Source organism: Molothrus aeneus, chromosome 5 (genome assembly GCF_037042795.1).
Source record: "Molothrus aeneus isolate 106 chromosome 5, BPBGC_Maene_1.0, whole genome shotgun sequence".
Taxonomy (NCBI): Eukaryota; Metazoa; Chordata; class Aves; order Passeriformes; family Icteridae; genus Molothrus; species Molothrus aeneus.
This window is the reverse complement of record NC_089650.1, coordinates 8,264,972-8,283,462: the sequence shown is the minus strand read 5'-3', so window position 1 is coordinate 8,283,462 and position 18,491 is coordinate 8,264,972. Positions and strand designations below refer to the sequence as shown.

Here is an 18,491-nt window from a genome sequence, read left to right as displayed (position 1 = left end):
CAAGCAGTGCATACTTTGTTTTAAACCAAAGGTGTATCCTGGGGAATACTGTACATTTTACAGACTAATATCTGGTGGCTGGGTTGATCTTCTTGGAGCACTAGGGTATTTTTCCTCTCCTTCAGTTATTCCAACATACTTCTCACTCAATTCCATATGCAGCCCCTGCTGTCTGCAGCAACCTGTTTGTGCTGGTGGCAGGTTTATTTTCCATTCCTTACACTCTTTGTGTATCTGAGCAGGAGCTTAGAGATCTCTGCTTTGTCCAGTGTTTGGTACTGTAATGGCAGCAATTGCTGAACAAATCATTCTGGACATGGTACTCTGGGATGGTGCAGCTAGAGATGCTCAGCCTGGTCCATCTGCCAAGGAGGAAGGGTTTAGTTTGGGTATGTAAAGCTCTCTAGCTGTGTCATGAGGTGAGCTTGCACAAATAAACCCTCCTTTTTATCAAGGCCGGCTTGAGCTCTACACTGGTGATTTAGCTCAGAGGTAGCTCATAAGTCTTTGGTTTAAGCATCTCCCCTGCATGCTGTCCTGCACCAAAGCATGCATGGAATATCAGAATAATTTAGCTGCCAAACCCATTTAAAAAGCCTCTAAAACCTGCAGCTTCTTGCTTTTTCACTAAAATTCATGGATATGGCCTTAAGCATACCTTTGATGTCAGGTGGTCTCCCTGCCAAACCTAAAGCTGGTTCTGAGTAAGGTCTTATGTGGTTATGCTTTCAATAGAGTGCCAGAAAGCTAAACCTTGGCAAGACTGGGCTTTAAGCTCATGGTGAGAACAAGTTTAGGAAGAATGTTTTAGTCCTGGATAGGCATTGTAGCCTAGATACATTTTCTTCTAGAACTAAGTCATAGGTTTTATTTATTTTGCCTCTTCCAAGGCAATCGAATCTACATTAAAACATAGATGTTCTCAAGAATTATCTGGATTTGTGCTTGATCTTTCCCATCTCCCAGGTTGTGAATTACTTGCCTTTGGAAGCACATGCCCCAGGCATTCCTGCTCTGACTTGAGCCCAGTGGTGTGGCTGCAGAGGAAGAAGGCTGAAGAGGGTGGGAGGAGCCCTTCTCCTTCCCCACTTTCCTGGTGACCTCCACTTCTGTGCGTGTGCTCAGCTCTCTTCCTGCACGTTCTGACCCGTGCTAGAATCCTATCACAGAGGGCAGCTGCAGTCAGGGATGAAGTCTTTGCTGGAAAACATTTCTTGCCTTAGTCTGCACATCCGAATTGCTTTTGGTGTTCATTGGTAGGAATTGGCTCCTTTTGCTCTGTGGTTCAAAGCACCAGGGTTAATCTTTTCATGCCACTTGGTGTTCCTGGGGAGAACCTAAGTGCACACACCATTCCCAGGGGCAAACCAGTTCCAGATAACATTTCAAATAAAGTTTAAAAAATGAGCAGAATGACCCCAGGTAACAAACACATCAACTACATCTATCTCTGTCATGACTTTATAAAGGTAAATGTGCTTAATTTCCCCTGCTATCTTTGTTAAATATGCTTTATCTCACCTGCTGTCTTTGTCACTGCTACCTAAGTCAGCTTGGAACTCCAGGAGAAGAAAATTTGTTTTACTTTAAAAGACCTAAGTTACTGTCTCCTCATTGCATTGCAGGATGAAACTTCTAGTTCTAGAATTTTGATTAATGCACGACATTTTAAGTTGTATTTAGAAATGGTCAACGTTTTGCAGTAACCTGGAAAACACTTTAAAAGAAAGTAATTTTCCTATGGTGTTTTTGTGAGGGCTTTTATTTGTCTGGGTGAATTTTTGTTTGTTTAATTTTTCAGGAAATACAAATATTTTTGTATTTTCAAACAGGTTGCAAGAAGGGTTTGTAAGGAGAAGAATTTTTTCAATTTCAACTGACTTATTTGGCAGAAACAGGCAAGGTTTCAGGAACATAAACTTCACTTAAATCTTGAAAAAAAACCAGTGAATATAAAGCTAGGTCAAGTGTCAGTTAATAGCAATAAACAACTTTATAATCCAGGGAAAAGTTTGTTTATGGGAAAAATCTACCAAAAATCTAGTAACTTCTTGATGACTCCAGGATTTTCCTGTCTTGGTATTAACTTCAAGAATTTGGGTGGGGAGAGTGTTCTTTCTTTGAGGCTATCTTTTAGGTTTCTTTCTGTCTTTTATCACATATTTCCAGTGGTGTGACTTCAGCCAGAAAGTTTCCATAAGAATATGATTCACTGTGTAATTTATTACATGCTTGGGGATGTGCTTTGGACTTCTTTTCCTGTTTGGGAAGAGGGACAGGCTCTGGAGATGTTTTGGAAGCCTTGGCTGCTGTTTCTGTGTCACAGTTTGATTCTGTTTCACGTCAGTGCATGTGAGGAAGGGCTTGTGCATTCTGGAGTTCATGGCCTCCCTCTCCTTATCACTTCATATTAACCTCTCTCATAAAAGATATCACCTCTCCCTGCAAGACCTGCCTTTCCTGTATCCTTGGGCACTTGCAGATGCAGCAGGAACATCAGGGATCTGTTGGATATGCAGTTCTTGTGGACCACATCTGTTTGTTTTCTTTCATAAAGTACCCGGGATTTACTGTGGTGCTGGAAATTACTCTGGGATGATGTGCCTTTTCCTGAGACAGAGTGAGGTGCCTTTTCCTGAGACAGAGTGAGACGCTTTTCTAAGGATGTTAAGGGTTCATGCAATAGCATTGTTGCATGAATATGTAATGCAGGTTTGAACATACTGGCATGATGCTTTAAAATCTACAAAATAGATTTATGACAAAATAAAAATGTCTGTATAAGTTGTGAACATGACCTCATGAATGAGAGTGGGAGAGCTTGGGCTAGCATTACATGTCTCATAGCATAGCCCCTAGAGAAATGCTCTAGCAGCATAAAAATGGCCACTTTTTCCTCTTTTCCTTCTGCTCCAGCTTGGTGTTTATAGGTAAAGTCTCTGCAGTGGGAAACATAGACTGTGTGCATCTCCACTGCAGCAATGTTTAGTATAGCTGTTTAGTGACAGGCACAAACTTGAGTCAAATGGTGAGAATTGGGATTGCTAAGAACAGACTTGCAGGTGACCATTTTTCAACAGTGACCTGGTTTGTGGTTTTTTTAACCTCCCATTATATTTATAGAGGGCTTTCCTTTACTCTCACCTAAGAATTTTTGTGCTCTCATCTTAAGAGGATATTCACACAAAAACCTGATTGTGCCTGTCTGGGAGAATGTTCCCTGTTCAACCTGGCCTTGGGCACTTCCAGGGATGGGGCAGCCACAGCTTCTCTGGGCAACCTGTGCCAGGGCCTCACCACCCTCACAGGGAACAATTTCTGTTTCTTCTTAATATCTAATCTAAACCTATTCTCTTTCAGTTTGAAGCCATTCTCTCTTGTCCTATCACTACATGACCTTGTAAAAAGCCCTTCCCTGACTTTTTTGTAGGCCCCCTTTAATTATTGAAATTATTGGGCTGAATTAGTTAAAAACACCTGTTTCCCACACCTTTTAGTGAGTGGTTCTTTTCTGGATGCTGTGAGGAAGTTGAGGCCTAAAATGATAACCTGAATACAGATACATTTTCCTAAACTTCTAGTTAGTAAAGTTAGAGAAAATTTTTAAAATAGAAAAGGAAGAAAAAAAAAAACTCCAAACTGTGCAGTATTTGACGGGAAGCCAGTGTAACTGCCTTGAAACTGGAGTGGCATGCCTGAGTCAGTGAAGTATGAGCTAAGAACCTGGCAGAAGCCTTTTGCACAAAGGAAGGTTGAGAGAGTCTCTCAGGAAGCCTGTGCGCTGCTAAATGTGGCATGTTTGAACATGAGACTGACATCATTGTGAGTTCATAGTAGTGAAAGAACAAAGTATCAGCCACAAATTAGACTGACCTAATTTTTAAGTCACTTATAAAAACTTAATAGCACAGTATCTTGCTTGTGCAAGCTGTTTATTTCTATCCCAACCTCTGACTACTTCATTTAAACTGCAAGTTAACCCTCTAAACTGTTAAAAGAGTCGTTCAGGAAGGTGGGGGGTGTTTGAGGGGCGCTGCAGACTTCCTTCCTTGGCTCTTTTTCTACTCTGACCTCAGTTTGCACATAAAGGAAGTGATTAAGGACCACCCATCATATACCTTCATCCTTCAGGATCAGTTTCTGGAGGTAAAAACCTCAGGACTGCTACCAAATCCCAACTCTTTCTTATTGGCTGCTCACATGCAGACTGGAAGTCTGTCTGCAAATTGCCAGAACACGTGCCAAGGGTATCAGCAGGAATTTATATAGAATGAGTAAGCTATTATAAAACCAATCAGTATCATTTATTGATGTATCCATGATTGTTGACAAGGAACCTATGCTTCTTCCATTGCTGAATACTTAAAAAATACAAGGATCTTGCAGTTTGCAGATAATAAACTTCTTTCCAAGTATTTTAGTTGGCTCTGCATGCCCTGACGTTGATCCATTCTGTTGATGTATTACTTCAGTTTTTGCAGAAATATTATAAGCTCTCCAAGCTTGGGATTACTTCAACAACAGTTGCTTTTTAAAGGACTGTAAAACAAGGCACCTCTACAGATTCTGAAGAAATGTAACATTTATAGTTTTGTACAGAGCTGTGAATACATGTAAGCACACATCAAATGGGATAATATGGGTGTATTTTAAGGGAGTATATTTAGTTTCTCTTTGATATTCAGAATTCTGTTATAAACTGGAGAGGTTGCTATAAAACATTTCTTGTTGACCCTGGTCCTTGAGTAAGATGCCTATCAGATAATAACTACATAATTTAGTCCCTTGGTTTGATATTGTTCATTTTTTCCCTTCAAAATTACAAAAATCCAGGTCCCTTTTGGTTCTTGCCCACTACATAAAACAGTGGTCACATTTTGGCAGTTGTTCTTGAGGGGGTTTCTGTATTTCGTGGTTAGGTCACTTTTCATCCTCTACATCAGGCAGGACCACCTGAAGGGAGCCTACAAGAGATGTTACAAAGACATGGAGTGATAGGACAAGGGAGAATGGCTACAACCTGACAGAGGGCAGGGTGTGTTTAGGGATTGGGAAGAAATTCTTCCTTGTGAGGGTGGTGAGGCCCTGGCACAGGTTGCCCAGAGAAGCTGTGGCTGCCCCATCCCTGGAAGTGTTCAAGGCCAGGTTGGGCAGGGCTTGGAGCAACCTGGGATAGTGGAAGGTGTCCCTGCCTATGGCAGGAGGGTTGAAATGAGATGGACTTTAAGGTCCCTTCCAACCCAAACCATTCTTTGACTCTGTGATCCTACTTCAGTGGTAATGTTTGTAGTGATGCAAGAGGCACAGCTGGGGAACAGAAGTCATCCTCTGCCCTCCTTCTCTCATTGTAGAGATGTGTGTGGCTTCTCTTTTCAGCCACGTGGTTACCATGTTAGAAATGTGACTTTGGCACCACTGCAGGTCTGGTATAACATGGTTCAAATTCAAAAAACATTTGGGATCCTTTGGGAAAGACACACCAGAGCACATGACTGGGATCACAGCTCAGTGAGGTACCATGACTCTTGGTTCTGTTCCTGACTGAGGCCCTGTTAGTACCATCTTGTCAATTGAGTTAATATTTGAAAGCAATTGTAATAAGCAAGCCATCATAATTACCTTTGTGGGTACAAATTAGGTATGAAAACATGTTCTGTTCCCAGAGTGTGAGCTGTCTTATACCATGGTGAGAGATTTGAGTCACAATCATCTGGATCTAGGGGTTTGTTAATTTGTTTTCTGTGCCTCATCTGCAATTCAGCCATCACTCCATATCATAGCCTGAACCACTCAGTACTCTGAACAGCCCAGAATGGGAGGCCTCTGAGCAGGATTACTGCAACTGTTTAATTTCTGGGAACTATAACAACTTGATTTGTTTCTCCCTGTTAATTGCGAGCCATTGCTGTACAGCATATTCCTCAACGTTTCCTTTTCTACTCCCACTTGAAGATAGTTGGGCTGTCCCTTGTTTGTGGACTCGCTGTTTTCCCGCATCTATTCTGTTTCCTTGCCATGTAAATGTCATTTAAGGAGAAACCCAATTAAATTTAACTGCTGTAATGAGTAGGACTGAGCTTACATATGTGTAATGTCAATGTTTATTTGGCCCAGCCTCCCTTCTGAAGATGCTTCTGCATGCTTTTATCACTATGAAGCATACACTGGTGGCAATATTTACTTTGTATAGAGCATGCAGAAGGCTTTAAAATGAGTTTGACAGCAAACTTAATCAACACTTTTATTAGGGTTTTTTTTTAACTTCTAGATATTTCCCTGTACAGCTGACAGGACATGCATGCAGCGCAGTGCAGCACTGTGTTTTCAGACACAAGCAGGAAGAAACAAAGTATTAATGTTGACAGTTTAAAAAAAAAAAAAAAATTCCTTTCAAACTTTCTCATGCCCTGATGTGAAGGGGTTGAATGTGCATGTTGCCTTCCGGGAGAGCTGGAGTCATTTCCTCAAATGGGTGAAAGACCAGAACGTTTTAACCCACGTTGTTCCATACCATGCAAGCAGATTACAAGTCTCTGTTCTTAAAGGAGATTGACTCATTTTAGTCATTCAGTTTAATTTAAGAGAAAAGTGAATAAAAAGTCTGCTGCAAGAAATTCATCCCTGCCTTGCCCAGAAGGCAGGGATGAATTTCTGATTAATTTCCCTAATAGAATTACCATCATTTTCCTCTGTCTTTAATCCATCCTAGTTCTTGGTTTCCGATCCACCTTCTGTTTTTATCATACAGTGACCATGAAGTAGATCAGAGTTACCCTTTTTTAAATCTAGTTTTTGGCTCCTTATTTGCAGGGACATATTATTTGGATGTCTCCCCCTCAAAGGCTCTCATTAGGCAGAATGCCTTATGTTTAAAAGTTAACCACTCTCTGAAGACTCTGAGATCCCATCTTTCCCTCTTTCCTGGTAAGCCTTTTAAAGAAATAGCATGGACTATTATAACAGCTGTGCTTGATGTTTATTTAGCACTACTCTTCAGAGCACTCCTCTTTTTAATCTGTTTCTCAGCAAAAAGATGACCATGAACATACAGAAGTCACTGTTTGTGTTGGTCTGCAGAGCTGCAGAACAGGTGATTCAGAACGTGCAGCTTGTGCAGGAGATGGAAACCTTGGTGTCGTGAAAGATGCTGCTGTAAAGCAACTGTGTCATACAAATACAAAGATATGCTGGAATTGCAACAGCTTGAGGATTTATGAATTAGTTCAACACCTTAAGTTTTTCATTGTATTACTTTGTTTTCTTTGTGCCTTTGAAAGCTACCATACAGTTGCTGGTAGAGGGTGGCAGGTGTGGGCAATTGGTCACAATTACACGATCAATCTTTGCCAGTTGGTGTGCAGGGCCAAAGTAGCACTTGTGATGTGTTTTGTGGGGATAGGCAGTTGCCATTCAGTTGTCCTTCAGTTTTAAATTGGTTTGTGAATTCATGTGTTATATGCTGTGGTTTTGGATTGGATCTCTTCAGACTTGGATTACATAGATAAGTTAAATAATTTTCTAAATTACTGTAAATTTTATAAATATTATATCAGATACTTCATACAAGATTAGATTTTTGGGAAAAAGAGGAAGGTGGTGATGTCCTTAGAGGGATGCTGTCACATTTGACTGTTCCATCTCTCCCTGGCTTCTCTCTTGCTCAATTCTCCTCACTCTGTGCCGTGGGAGGAGTTCTCTGCGTGACCCCACTGGTTGGGTTTGTTTAGCTGCAGTTTAGGGAAGGCCTTGAGCAAGAGAGGAGAAAAAAAGGCTTCAATTTTTAATTCTGGAAAAGAGAAAAAGGTATTTAAATAAAGGCCTGGAGGACTTCTTATTTGCCAGAAGTGAGTATAAAGACAAGTTTATATCCTTCTGTAACTCACCCTAATTGAAAGGATGTATATTTCTTTTTCTAAAGTCAGCAGAAAAATCCTGGCCTCTTAATGATGAAAGACTTTTTTTTAAACTTTCTTCTAAGCACAAATAGCTGAAGTTTCCACTTTAAACTTGGGTGGCTCATTCATATTTCTCTTAATGGTAATATGGTATTCTCTCTCTCTCTTCCCTTCCTTACCACCAAGACTGAAAAGGGGAGGGGAGAGGGATATAAAATGTTTCTGAAAATTACAGGAAATGTCTTTTCCTTAAACAGCTTTGCCAGGGAATTTCCAAATATGCTTAATGCTTATGGCTGAAGTTACACCAGTTCAGTCTTCAATCATGAGTGGATCCTGTTCTTAAAATGTGACACCTCCTTCCAGTAAACTGTGTTGACATTAAGTATATGCTTTGTTTCTCATCTGCTCTTCAGCAGAATTAATCATTCCCTGGGGTGAAATGACCCCTCTTGGGGGCTGCTTTAAATACTTGATTTACATGTATTTATTAAAGTGGGGAAAACAGAATATAGTGTCCTGAGATGAGAGCTGGTTTGTTTGTAAGAACATCAGAGAAGTGTGGCTGGCAGAAGGAGTCATGGCATGGCATGGATGGCCCAGAGAGGCAGGTACTGGTGAGTGTGAAGGATACCTGACAGCTTTCAGGGGGACTTCAGGAGCTGCATGTGAGGAACTAAGGAACAAAAGAGGAGATGCTTTTTGGCTCAGGACTTTGTTTTCTTGGGCTGTCACAAGGTGGTCTCAGATCATAGGGCCCTGTCTCTAGGCAGAGCCTCATCAGTGCTGAGCATTAGTTTAGTGTTCATTTCTGGGATGAGATTAGAAAAAGGGATAGCCACAAGTACGATGAGTAGGATGGGTTTTCTCTTTGTTCTCTATTGCCTTCTGCCAGGCTTTTGCCACTGGATTATGGAAAAAGACAGATTAATCCCTGTAGTTCTTTTCCTTGTGGGATGCTGTGGGTTTTCAGGCTGTTCCTTAACACCTCCAGCCCTTTGCTGGGGTGGCTCTTCTCAGTTGTCATATCCTTTACTCTGTGCTTCAGAGCCACTCCTGGATCTCACAGCAAGGCACTGCTTGGCAATAATTTCTTGTCATGGTTTATATCACAGTGATTAAGGGAAGCTGTCATCTCTTGGCAGCCATGATTTGAATCTTGGGTTTAGCTGCCCAGGAAACAGTTTGGAACTGATGCTGATGTGTTTGTCTTTGCTTCCTTGTGTAAAAGCTGTAATTTAATTTGTTCCTGTTGAACAGCAGATGCTTTGGGTAGAAGTTGTATGGGTATGACTGTGTGTAATGATTGGTGACACTAGTGCTGGCTTTTTAGAGTGTGGAGAGGTGGGCTTAATTACACAAATGTCCTGTTTCATTGGTCTCTGTCCATGCAAAATATAGCTGTATTCACACTTACTTGTGGAAATCTTTCACATTAATTGGTACTGATCAGGAGATTGTGACTTTGTTTAATTCTGTGCAAATGCGTCACCTTTAATGCTGAGCTGTACTTTGGTTTTCTAGCAGTGAGATGTGTCAAAGAGTTTGGAAGGCTATCACTGGTTGTTTTGTGTTTATTGGGGTTTTTTAAAGCATCTCCGACTTTTTTTTTTAATTTCAATTTAAATATAGTACAGGGCTTTGCTGTGGTGTTTTTTTTTCTCTTTTCTTTTAGAAAATCAGTGTAGTGTAACTTTCTATTTTGGACCCATTCCATATAAATGAATGTCAGCATTCATAAATAACTTCTCACCTAGGTTTTCATGTGTTTGGGGGAGTTGTACAGCAAATGACTGCACTGAAAGTGTAAAATCCATTTCCTGGCTTGGGTTGGGGGGTGTTTGGATTTTTATTGGTGTCTTTTAACCTTGTAATAAGGATTTTATTACTGTTATTATTAATATTATTATTTTCCTGTGTTTAGGTAATTCCTTCTGCTGGCCTTTGTATGTGGACCACCTTCTGTCCTGTTCAGGCCATATAAATTGTGACTTAAATGTAGGTGAGTAACAGCTTTTGACATGAAATAATAATAAATTAACAAAAAATTTATACTCCAAAATTTTATGTTGCTTTGACTTGGAGGTCATAGAGAGAAAACCATTTTTTAAAAATCCATTGACACTTTTCCTGGTGTCCTGGGCAATAGGAACCTAAAAATGTCATGTATTATAGTATATGTTTGAAGCAGATTATTTAATCTTTCATTATGGTTGCCACAGACCTATATGCTGTGAACTTGCAGTGAAAAAGTATTTTGAAATGGAAAGAACTTCTCACTCGATTGGGTGGAGAAGGGAGTCCCCAGATTAAGTCTGGGTGTCATTTGAATAGAGTGATGTAACATATCAACAGCATCTTCTAATGCTTCCCAGGAGGCCACGTTCTGCCAGTCAGGTTTCCCTGCAGTCACATTTAATAAATGTTTATTGTTGCACTGGGAATGTCAAAGAGATTGGCTCCTTGGTAAGAACAAGTGATGATAATCTGGCTTATTGTTTAGAGATAGTGATGGTGCATGGATGATATTTGCAAGAACATTGCAGATGTTTGAGAGCTATGCTGAGTAGGTCAGCAAAATGTGGTGGTTTGGTGTGCTTTTTGGTTTTATTTTGAAATAATACATTATTTCAAATATGATTATTTGTGTGACAGGAAATATCTGCTATCTAAATGGAAGGCCTATTCCTCTTGGTCAGCCCAGCTGTCTCAGAGTGCCAGTGGTAAAATGTTGCTGAGCCATAGGTGTAGAAATAAAGTGAGCTTAAAAATCTTAACTGGACATCTTTTATGCAGTGTATTTGTGGGAGCTTGATTTCCTTTCTGATTCTCTCTCTGTGTCTGTTTTCACATTGGTGAGCACAAAGAAGTGGGGAGACTTTTCTTTAGAACTAGTAATCAAAGTTGAGTGATTAGTGAAGCAGGATGAAGGACAAGAGTACTGAACAGAAAATCCACCCTCATCTATGGTTTTTCCAATGCATTACACTTGTCTTTCTCATGGTGGTAGAGTGTGTAACCTAAAATGCATATGGCTGGTGTTTCTACAAGGAAGAGAAAATTAACACATTGCATTTTGACTGCATATATAGGATAAAAGTACAGGTATGTTAAAAGTAGAAGAGGGAGCACCCATAGATAAGCAAGGGAAAACAGGGTGAAATTTTTTAAACTGCTTCTTTTTCATGAACATGGTACATTAGTGACATTAAAAAAAAAATTAAAATTTATGTGTTTCTATTTAAATGACTTTCTCTGCTGCTGTCCAATCTTGCACCACAGTGAAGAGTGCTCAGAGGGTGGTGGAAACTGTCTGTTCTTCAACCTCCCTGCCAGGAAGCATGAGGAAATGATGTGTTTATGAGATAGTGATGCTTATTTGAATCATCCAAAAAGCCCAAGACACCCTCATTCCCCTGAACTGAGGGAATGACACGAGCCCTTGCTAACAGAGCTCTTTGAATTGATGAGCATTTGTTATCTCACTCCTATGTGTTCTGCACAATGACAGGTAATACATATGTGCTTCTCTAACTTCAGCTACTGTGTTTTCCCCCAGTCTTTGCACATTATTACACATTTGTTGATCTCTGTAATTTACTGGCTTGCTTGCTGCATTCAAAAGAACAGCTATTCCTCAATTTCAATTAAAAATTTTATTTCCCTTGTGCTCCATAGACACTCTGTGTTTCTGAACACTGAGTAGCATCTTGAGCAAGGATTGGACCTCTCTCACCTGTCACTTAGTCTCTTGTAGCACTGGGAAAAGGAACCATCCAGAACACAATTTATTTCCATCTTTTTGCGGCTGGTGAGGGAATGGTTCCTGCAGGAGTAGGAATTCACCCTGTGGTCCCTGGATCTGGAGTTTCTCTCTGGTTTGTTTACACTTCTTTGTCCAGTATCACATGTGGCTGTGGTAACAGGCTCTGGTGCTGGTGGTATTGGCACCAGCTATTGAATCACTCCCAGTGGTTCAGTAACCCTGAAGCCAAACACCCCTTTTGTAACAGCCAGCAGTAGCTTGTGTCCTGCAGTTTGGGATGGTCTACGTTTGCATTTTAATTCAGCTTTTCAGTATTTCTTTTACAAGGGTGCCCACCCTAAGAACCATCAAAAGGACTCTAGGGGATGATAACATTTTTCTCATTTGTACATGTGTTTCCCTGTTAAAAGTAGAAAAATACACAGTTTAAAAAAAGCCAACTCTGTCAGGTATTTCAGCTGAGTCCATAAAGGCTGCCCATCAGGACCTTGTTCAGGTGCTGTAAAGTGATTTTGTCAGAGTTATGCATGACGTGGGAGCACTGCTGACGCTCCTGACAAAGCCGGCATTAGTGACGTAGCCACACATTTATGACAGCAAGGTTCAACTTCAAGGTTATCTTCTTAAGTGAGGCAGAATCTTTCAGAGATTGCAGCAAGGCTTCGAGAAGCTCTTTTCTAGTTCCTTAATTGGGGTAGAATTAGAGACTCTTGTTCTGAGAGTTTTTAAAATATATTCCTAACACATCTGCCTCTCATCCCCAGAAGTATTTGAAAGATGTGTAGATGTGGAGCTTAGGGATATGGCTTAGCGGTGGACTTGGCAATGTTACTTTAACAGTTGGACTTAATGATCTTGGAGGTCTTTTCCAACCTAAATAATTCTGTGATTCTCTATGAGCCAAAACCTGAGAACTCAAACAATCATCCTGTTGTGATGGAAAGGAATTGCTTGGAGTCAAAGTGATAGCAGTAGAAATTAAAGGAGTGCATACAAAATGTGAGTTATAGTGACTGAAAAACCAAACATAACCACATAACCAAAAACGTGGCACTGGCTTATTTCACTGCATCTGAACCAGTTGGGATGGGGACAGGAATCCCTGAGGCAAGAGATCCTGTAAAATTAAACATACATGTAAACATTAGCCATCCACTGTTGTTTGTGTGCAAGATAGTAGGAGGATTGTTGGTTTGGTTCTTTAAACAATAAGGAAAAGCTGTAAAAGTACTGGAAAAGTGCAGAACAGACCTTTTTTGTTTCATAGTGAGTTAGATGTTTAATTTTCTTGTTTAAAAGTGCCAGTGTTGCAGTCCCTCTAGAAGGAGGAAGCAGACATGCAGTGTTCCCAGTGGGTACATGAATGACCCTGTGGGAGATTCTCATGGCTCAATTATGGATCACTTTTCATAATCCTGATTTCAGCATGGAACACCTTGTGACTAGGATGGCTTCCTAGCTTTAAGGCCATCAGCACAATGGCCTGTTTGGGGCAATGCATTACATGAGATCATTTTAAGAGATCCTGTACCATTGAGATCTAAGTCACAAGTAGAATGAGAACAGTCAAGAAATTTAATTTTATCTGTTTTACAAATGCATTAGAAATTAAACAGATGTTTCAACACCTCATAGAAGCTGAATGATAAGAGCAGTCATGAGGAATGGGATGAGTGCTCAAGTGTTTCTCTAAAGCAAGAGGCTGCCAGTTCTTGTTTAGATAGGTCCCAGGGAAGACTCCCAAATACTGATAGTTCCAGAAACTGAGACAATTAAAATAAAATCCTGTACTTCATAAAATGTTGTTTCTCCCCAGCACCATTGAGATGTTCCTGTCAAAACAGGACTTCAGTTGCAATAACTCAAGGTGACATTACTGCTAAGTTTATTGCTTTCAAACCATGGGCAGAATCCTTTCAAGCTACTTGGTATGTTAAGATAATAGGGATATTTTAAAGGATTCTTGACTGAAGCCCACTTGCCTTATGTTCTTTACATGCTCTTTACCCTGTCACCAGATATGACTGGTTTGAGTTCTTCACAAGAGTCTTCTGAAACAAACCTCTGTTGTCTGAAAGTGAAGGCTGAGAAAGCAAACAGCAAGCTTTTAGAAGATCAGAAGCATACCCAAACTGAAAGTTGCAAATTAAAGATTAAGTATTTCTAACAGCATCCGTTTTAGAGTTCTGTACTTTCTCAGCTGCTATATTTTCCTGTTATTACTTGAGCTTTAAGTCAGCAATTTATCCATCAAAACAAACTGTCTAGTTCATGAACAAACTGTCTAGCTTGCAAAGGAGCTGGAGCCAATTCCCACTAGAGCCAGTGGAAAAGTTTTCATTGAGTTCAGTGGATTTGGTATCTGGCAACCTTTGATGTGAATAAAAGAGAATCAAAATTTGTGACAGAACATGTTGAGAGAAATTTTTAAAATTGCAGAATACTATTTTCCTGGGGGGGGAAAATTTGACATAACTATCAAGATTCCTCCCCCACCTCCCCTCCCACTTGCAAAATGTCATTTTGATTGTCAATGGTCTTTTGATACCTTCCTGAGACTAGTGTATAATGACTGCTCTTTGAGGGGAGCACACCTGCCAACCAGGTTTTTAAAACATTTAATTAAAACTTGGTATTGTATATTTCCCAATATTTTTACTGTAGTTTAGAGCAATGTGTATTTCACTGCTATGTGCTTCCATTTATCTGGGCAAGCTTAACAGCACTGTCACAACAGCACTAAATCAGGACAAATGGAAGATCACATTTTGTCAGCCTAATGTCTGTCTACATGGAAGCTGATGTTTTTCTTGTATTGCCACATGAAACTCATGAAACAACTTCCAGTTTCCTCTTTTGGGTTGTTAATGTCAAGTTTGTACTTTTTGCAGAATTTATTTTGTTATTTATTAACATTGTGTAAATGTAGATTTGTACAATATATCTAAAGAGTAAAACATTTTCATACCTGGCATTTCCCACTGCCAAATGCAAGTGGCCTGTTGGTATAACAGGACTTTTAATATAAATCTATTGATAGTTAGAATTCTTTACTTCTCTTGCAATTAAGGTAAGTAACAAACATTTCAAATGGAAGCAAGTCAACACCATAAAATCTAAGTTCAAATGTGAGCTAAATCCCCAAAGGATGTAGCCCTGTGGTGGCTCCTTTCTGAGGAGTGTTCCTACAAGGACTTGTGCCATCAGAACGTGTTTTGGGACCCTCTGAGGAGCCTAAAGGCAGCTGTGAGGCAGTGCTACAAGGAGGGGGCTAAAGGTGTTGGGGTTTGACTGCTCTGCTGCTGCCACTCTTTCAGCTGATGTTGTTCAGATGCTGTCAGGATCTAATTTTAGAGAAATATAGTTTGTTTCAAAGATTATTTAGCATGAGTGCTGGGGGTTACACATCCCACCATAAGCATCACACAGCTCTAGGAAGAACAGAAAAAAAAAAGAACAGAAAGCTCACTGCTTTACTTCCAGTAGTGTGAGACCTCGTCCATCTCTGGTGATTAATTCAAATAAAATGCTTGTGTTCTGATGTGGCATCTTGTCCTGGTTTCTATTCAAGCATTTCCTTCAAAGAGGTGGATGTAAATTTGGTCCTTTCCTTTGTGTAGTTTCAGTTTTCCAGCTTGCAGTGCTGTTTTGTGAAATATTTTCCAAGTCATTAAACTTTGAAATGTTTAATATTTACAATGTTTAAGCGTTTTAAAAACAAATTTTACTTCTTACTAAGTGGTGCAGTGCTGAAATGCATTTAAATAGTTTTGCTATTGAAAGGAATACCATGATTTAGGGCAGCATCTCTTAATTATGTTCTAACAAAGTCTTGTGAAGAGGCAGAGCTAGTGGCAACAAAAGTCTGCAATTAAGGCAGGGTATGTTGCCTGAAATACAAGATAATTGTCCAGGCAAGATCTTTGGAATGGATTCAGAGCCTGCAGTTGCCAATGCTCTCTCTAGGTGTTTGGCACATCCAGCAGAGAGGAGAACTCCTCAGGAATGTGTTTATTCCATGTATGGCCCACTGTACAGCTAAGCCTCAGAGCTGAATGTTTTGTTCTGCAAAGTTTCATGGCCTCATCTGGTTTGTGTTTTTTGTTTTTTTTTTTTCATCTTCCCCTTCTTACAGGCTCTCAATCTGGTGTAAAGCTGATGGGTGGGAGCAAAGGTAAAGAATGATGTAATGCAGCAGCAGCCAGAAAGCATCTTTTGTGTGAATTGTGCAATGGCCACTCCGTAGTCATGTCCCGATGAATCAGACGTGAGGGGCCGCTTTGTGGATCCAACCCTTTGTACATCAGCTGGGAGCAGGAGGAGACGCTCAGTCCAACAGCTCTTTCTGAAAATGGATTTAACTTTTCTTTTGCCAGTCACAACCAGCATGACCTCATACACTTCCAGCACAATGGTGTGGCTAAGCCTTTGAGTACACAGCCATTACATCATCGCAGCAAATTAGAGAGGGCAGTGGGGAAAGAGGCCTCGTTGTTGTCATGGCCCATGAGATGATCAGGACCCAGCTCATTGTCCCCGAGAAGCTGGTGGCTTTGCTGGAGAGTGGGACAGAGAAGCTGCTGCTGATTGACAGCCGCCCCTTTGTGGAGTACAACACCTCCCACATCCTGGATGCCATCAACATCAACTGCTCCAAGCTCATGAAGCGCAGGCTGCAGCAGGACAAAGTTTTGATCACCGAGCTCATTCAGCACTCAGCAAAACACAAGGTAAGGATCATTTTCCTCTTATTCCTTGGATCTCTTTAAAGGCTGGAAAGCAACTTGTAATAATTTTTCCATAAATATTTAATTAAATAAAAAAACCACCAAACCAACAACCAAAACCCAACAAGATTAGAGGGCTGAGTTTAGCTGAGATGTTACCTGATCAAAGAGGGTATTGATTACTACTGATTTTATCATTGGGATTCTTTGTAGAATCAGTGACAAAGGGGAGGGATTTAGAAATTACTCAAAGAATGTTCTCAGGATTCTTGTGTGTCTTGCAAAGCACAGTCTCTCAAATGTATGTAATTAAAGCAGGAAACATTCTCTTTTAAACTTTGAAGGATTCTTGGGGGTCTGTGGTGGTGGGGCTTGCTTAGCAAGTGGTCATTTGGTTTGCAAAGAAACTGCCTCTCTGTCAGTCCTGGCTCCCACTTGTGTTTAAAGGGCTTTTCATGGGGGTAGTTTGATGAATTTTGGTGTTTGTTTTGTTGTTTGTTTATTTGGGAGGAGGGGTGTGGTTTTCTCCAAATAGTGTTATCAGTGAAAAGAAAATAGCTATGCTGTTTAAAATTAATGTGTGTGTGTATGGAAGGGATATTGGGGGTTTTTATCCATTGATATTTGTTTCACGTGTTTTGGGTACAAAAATAATCTACTATGTTCTTGCTTTGACATGTTAAAAATGAAACTTTATTTTATATGTAAGTTGTGCAGGTAACCAAAATGTGTGTGGCTTAGAGGCAGTTTCAGGTCTCTTTGCTGTTTATGTACAAAACTCTCAGAAGCAGAAAGTGAGGTAGGGCCACCTTCTCAAAAGCTCAGCTTTTAAACAAATTCACCAGCCTAGCTGAAGGTAGAGCAATTCACAAGTGACATAAAATTACCAAATGATAGAAATTCATGGAGCGGGCTTCAGCTTGCAGCAAATAATCAATTTACAAACTCGCCAGGGAATTAAATCTGAAAGGCTTATGAAGTATAAAATAAAAACTCTTTGGTGAACAAGTACATAAGAAATCTATATATCTGAACTGGTCTTATAGCAAATATGTAGGAACCCTGATGGAGGTGATAATGTGGGGCTTTTAATCATCTTCCTCCTTCCTGTTTTACTCTGAGTTCCTTGTGTTTCAGATTGAAATTGATTGCAAGCAGGAAGTGGTGGTGTATGACCAAAGTTCTAAAGATGTGACCTCTCTCTCATCTGACTGTTTTCTTACTGTGCTCCTGGGCAAACTGGAGAAGAACTTCAGCTCTGTGTATCTGCTTTCAGGTAAGATGTAACAAAAGAAACGCCTTTCAGTTGACATGTACCAAAAGAAACCTCTGAAACACTTGAATAAAGAGAAGAAATAAAATTCTGTTGGTATGGCAGACCTGTACAGTTTTGCAAGTGCTGGTATAAACTTCAGTTACAGCAGAGACTCTTCTGTAGTTCTTTTTGCACATAGTGACACTCTGAATACATGCAGTGCTTAGAAATTGCATCTTACAGGGGATATATTACACCATTACTCTGTGTAAATGGAAATGGAGCAATGCAGAGGTTTTTAGACACAGAGGTCATCTACTTTAGGGTCAAAAAATAGTAAAAAAAATGGGCTTCCCTGGTTTTTTAAGTATTGTACATGGTAGGAAGAAAATCTCTTCCTTACTGAATTGGTAATTGCTAAAATAAGAACAAAGGAAATGATCTCCCAGAGTTACAGAGATTAGTTTGTGTGACATTTTAAACTTCAGCTCCCTAAGTGGTAGCACTTTATTTAGGTATTTTCCTTCACCCTCCTTTTTTTGGTTTTGGTGGTTTTTTTTTGTTTTTTTTTTTAATTTTAAATCCCAGGTCAAAGCACCTATAGAAATTCAATTCCTTATAACATAGGATTTGCTGCTCTCAGCATGTGCTAGTGCCATTATTTCTGTCATGGAACAGCAGACAGTATTCACAAAAAGGAGCAAGGAGGGGTGTGAAGTAGATTCAAGGCTGAAAGAAGAGGGAATGACAAATTTAAATAGGAAACCTATTGCAGTGATTGGATCAGTGATCTAATGAAGTGTACACCTAGTGTCTGAGAAATGCTGAAACACAGGGACTGCATAATG

The 18,491-nt window shown here is 40.1% G+C and overlaps 1 protein-coding gene across 1 annotated transcript in view; it reads left to right on the top strand.

The window, feature by feature from the left end:
• Window positions 1-18,491, top strand: part of DUSP16 (dual specificity phosphatase 16) — a 59,694-nt gene that overhangs the window by 17,839 nt on the left and 23,364 nt on the right. The window contains exons 2-5 of the mRNA XM_066549644.1: window positions 6,811-6,924; window positions 9,820-9,897; window positions 15,797-16,391; window positions 17,526-17,664. Of these exons, the coding sequence (XP_066405741.1) occupies window positions 16,161-16,391; window positions 17,526-17,664 (370 nt within the window). The 5' untranslated portion in view covers window positions 6,811-6,924; window positions 9,820-9,897; window positions 15,797-16,160. The remainder of the gene's footprint in view (window positions 1-6,810; window positions 6,925-9,819; window positions 9,898-15,796; window positions 16,392-17,525; window positions 17,665-18,491) is intronic.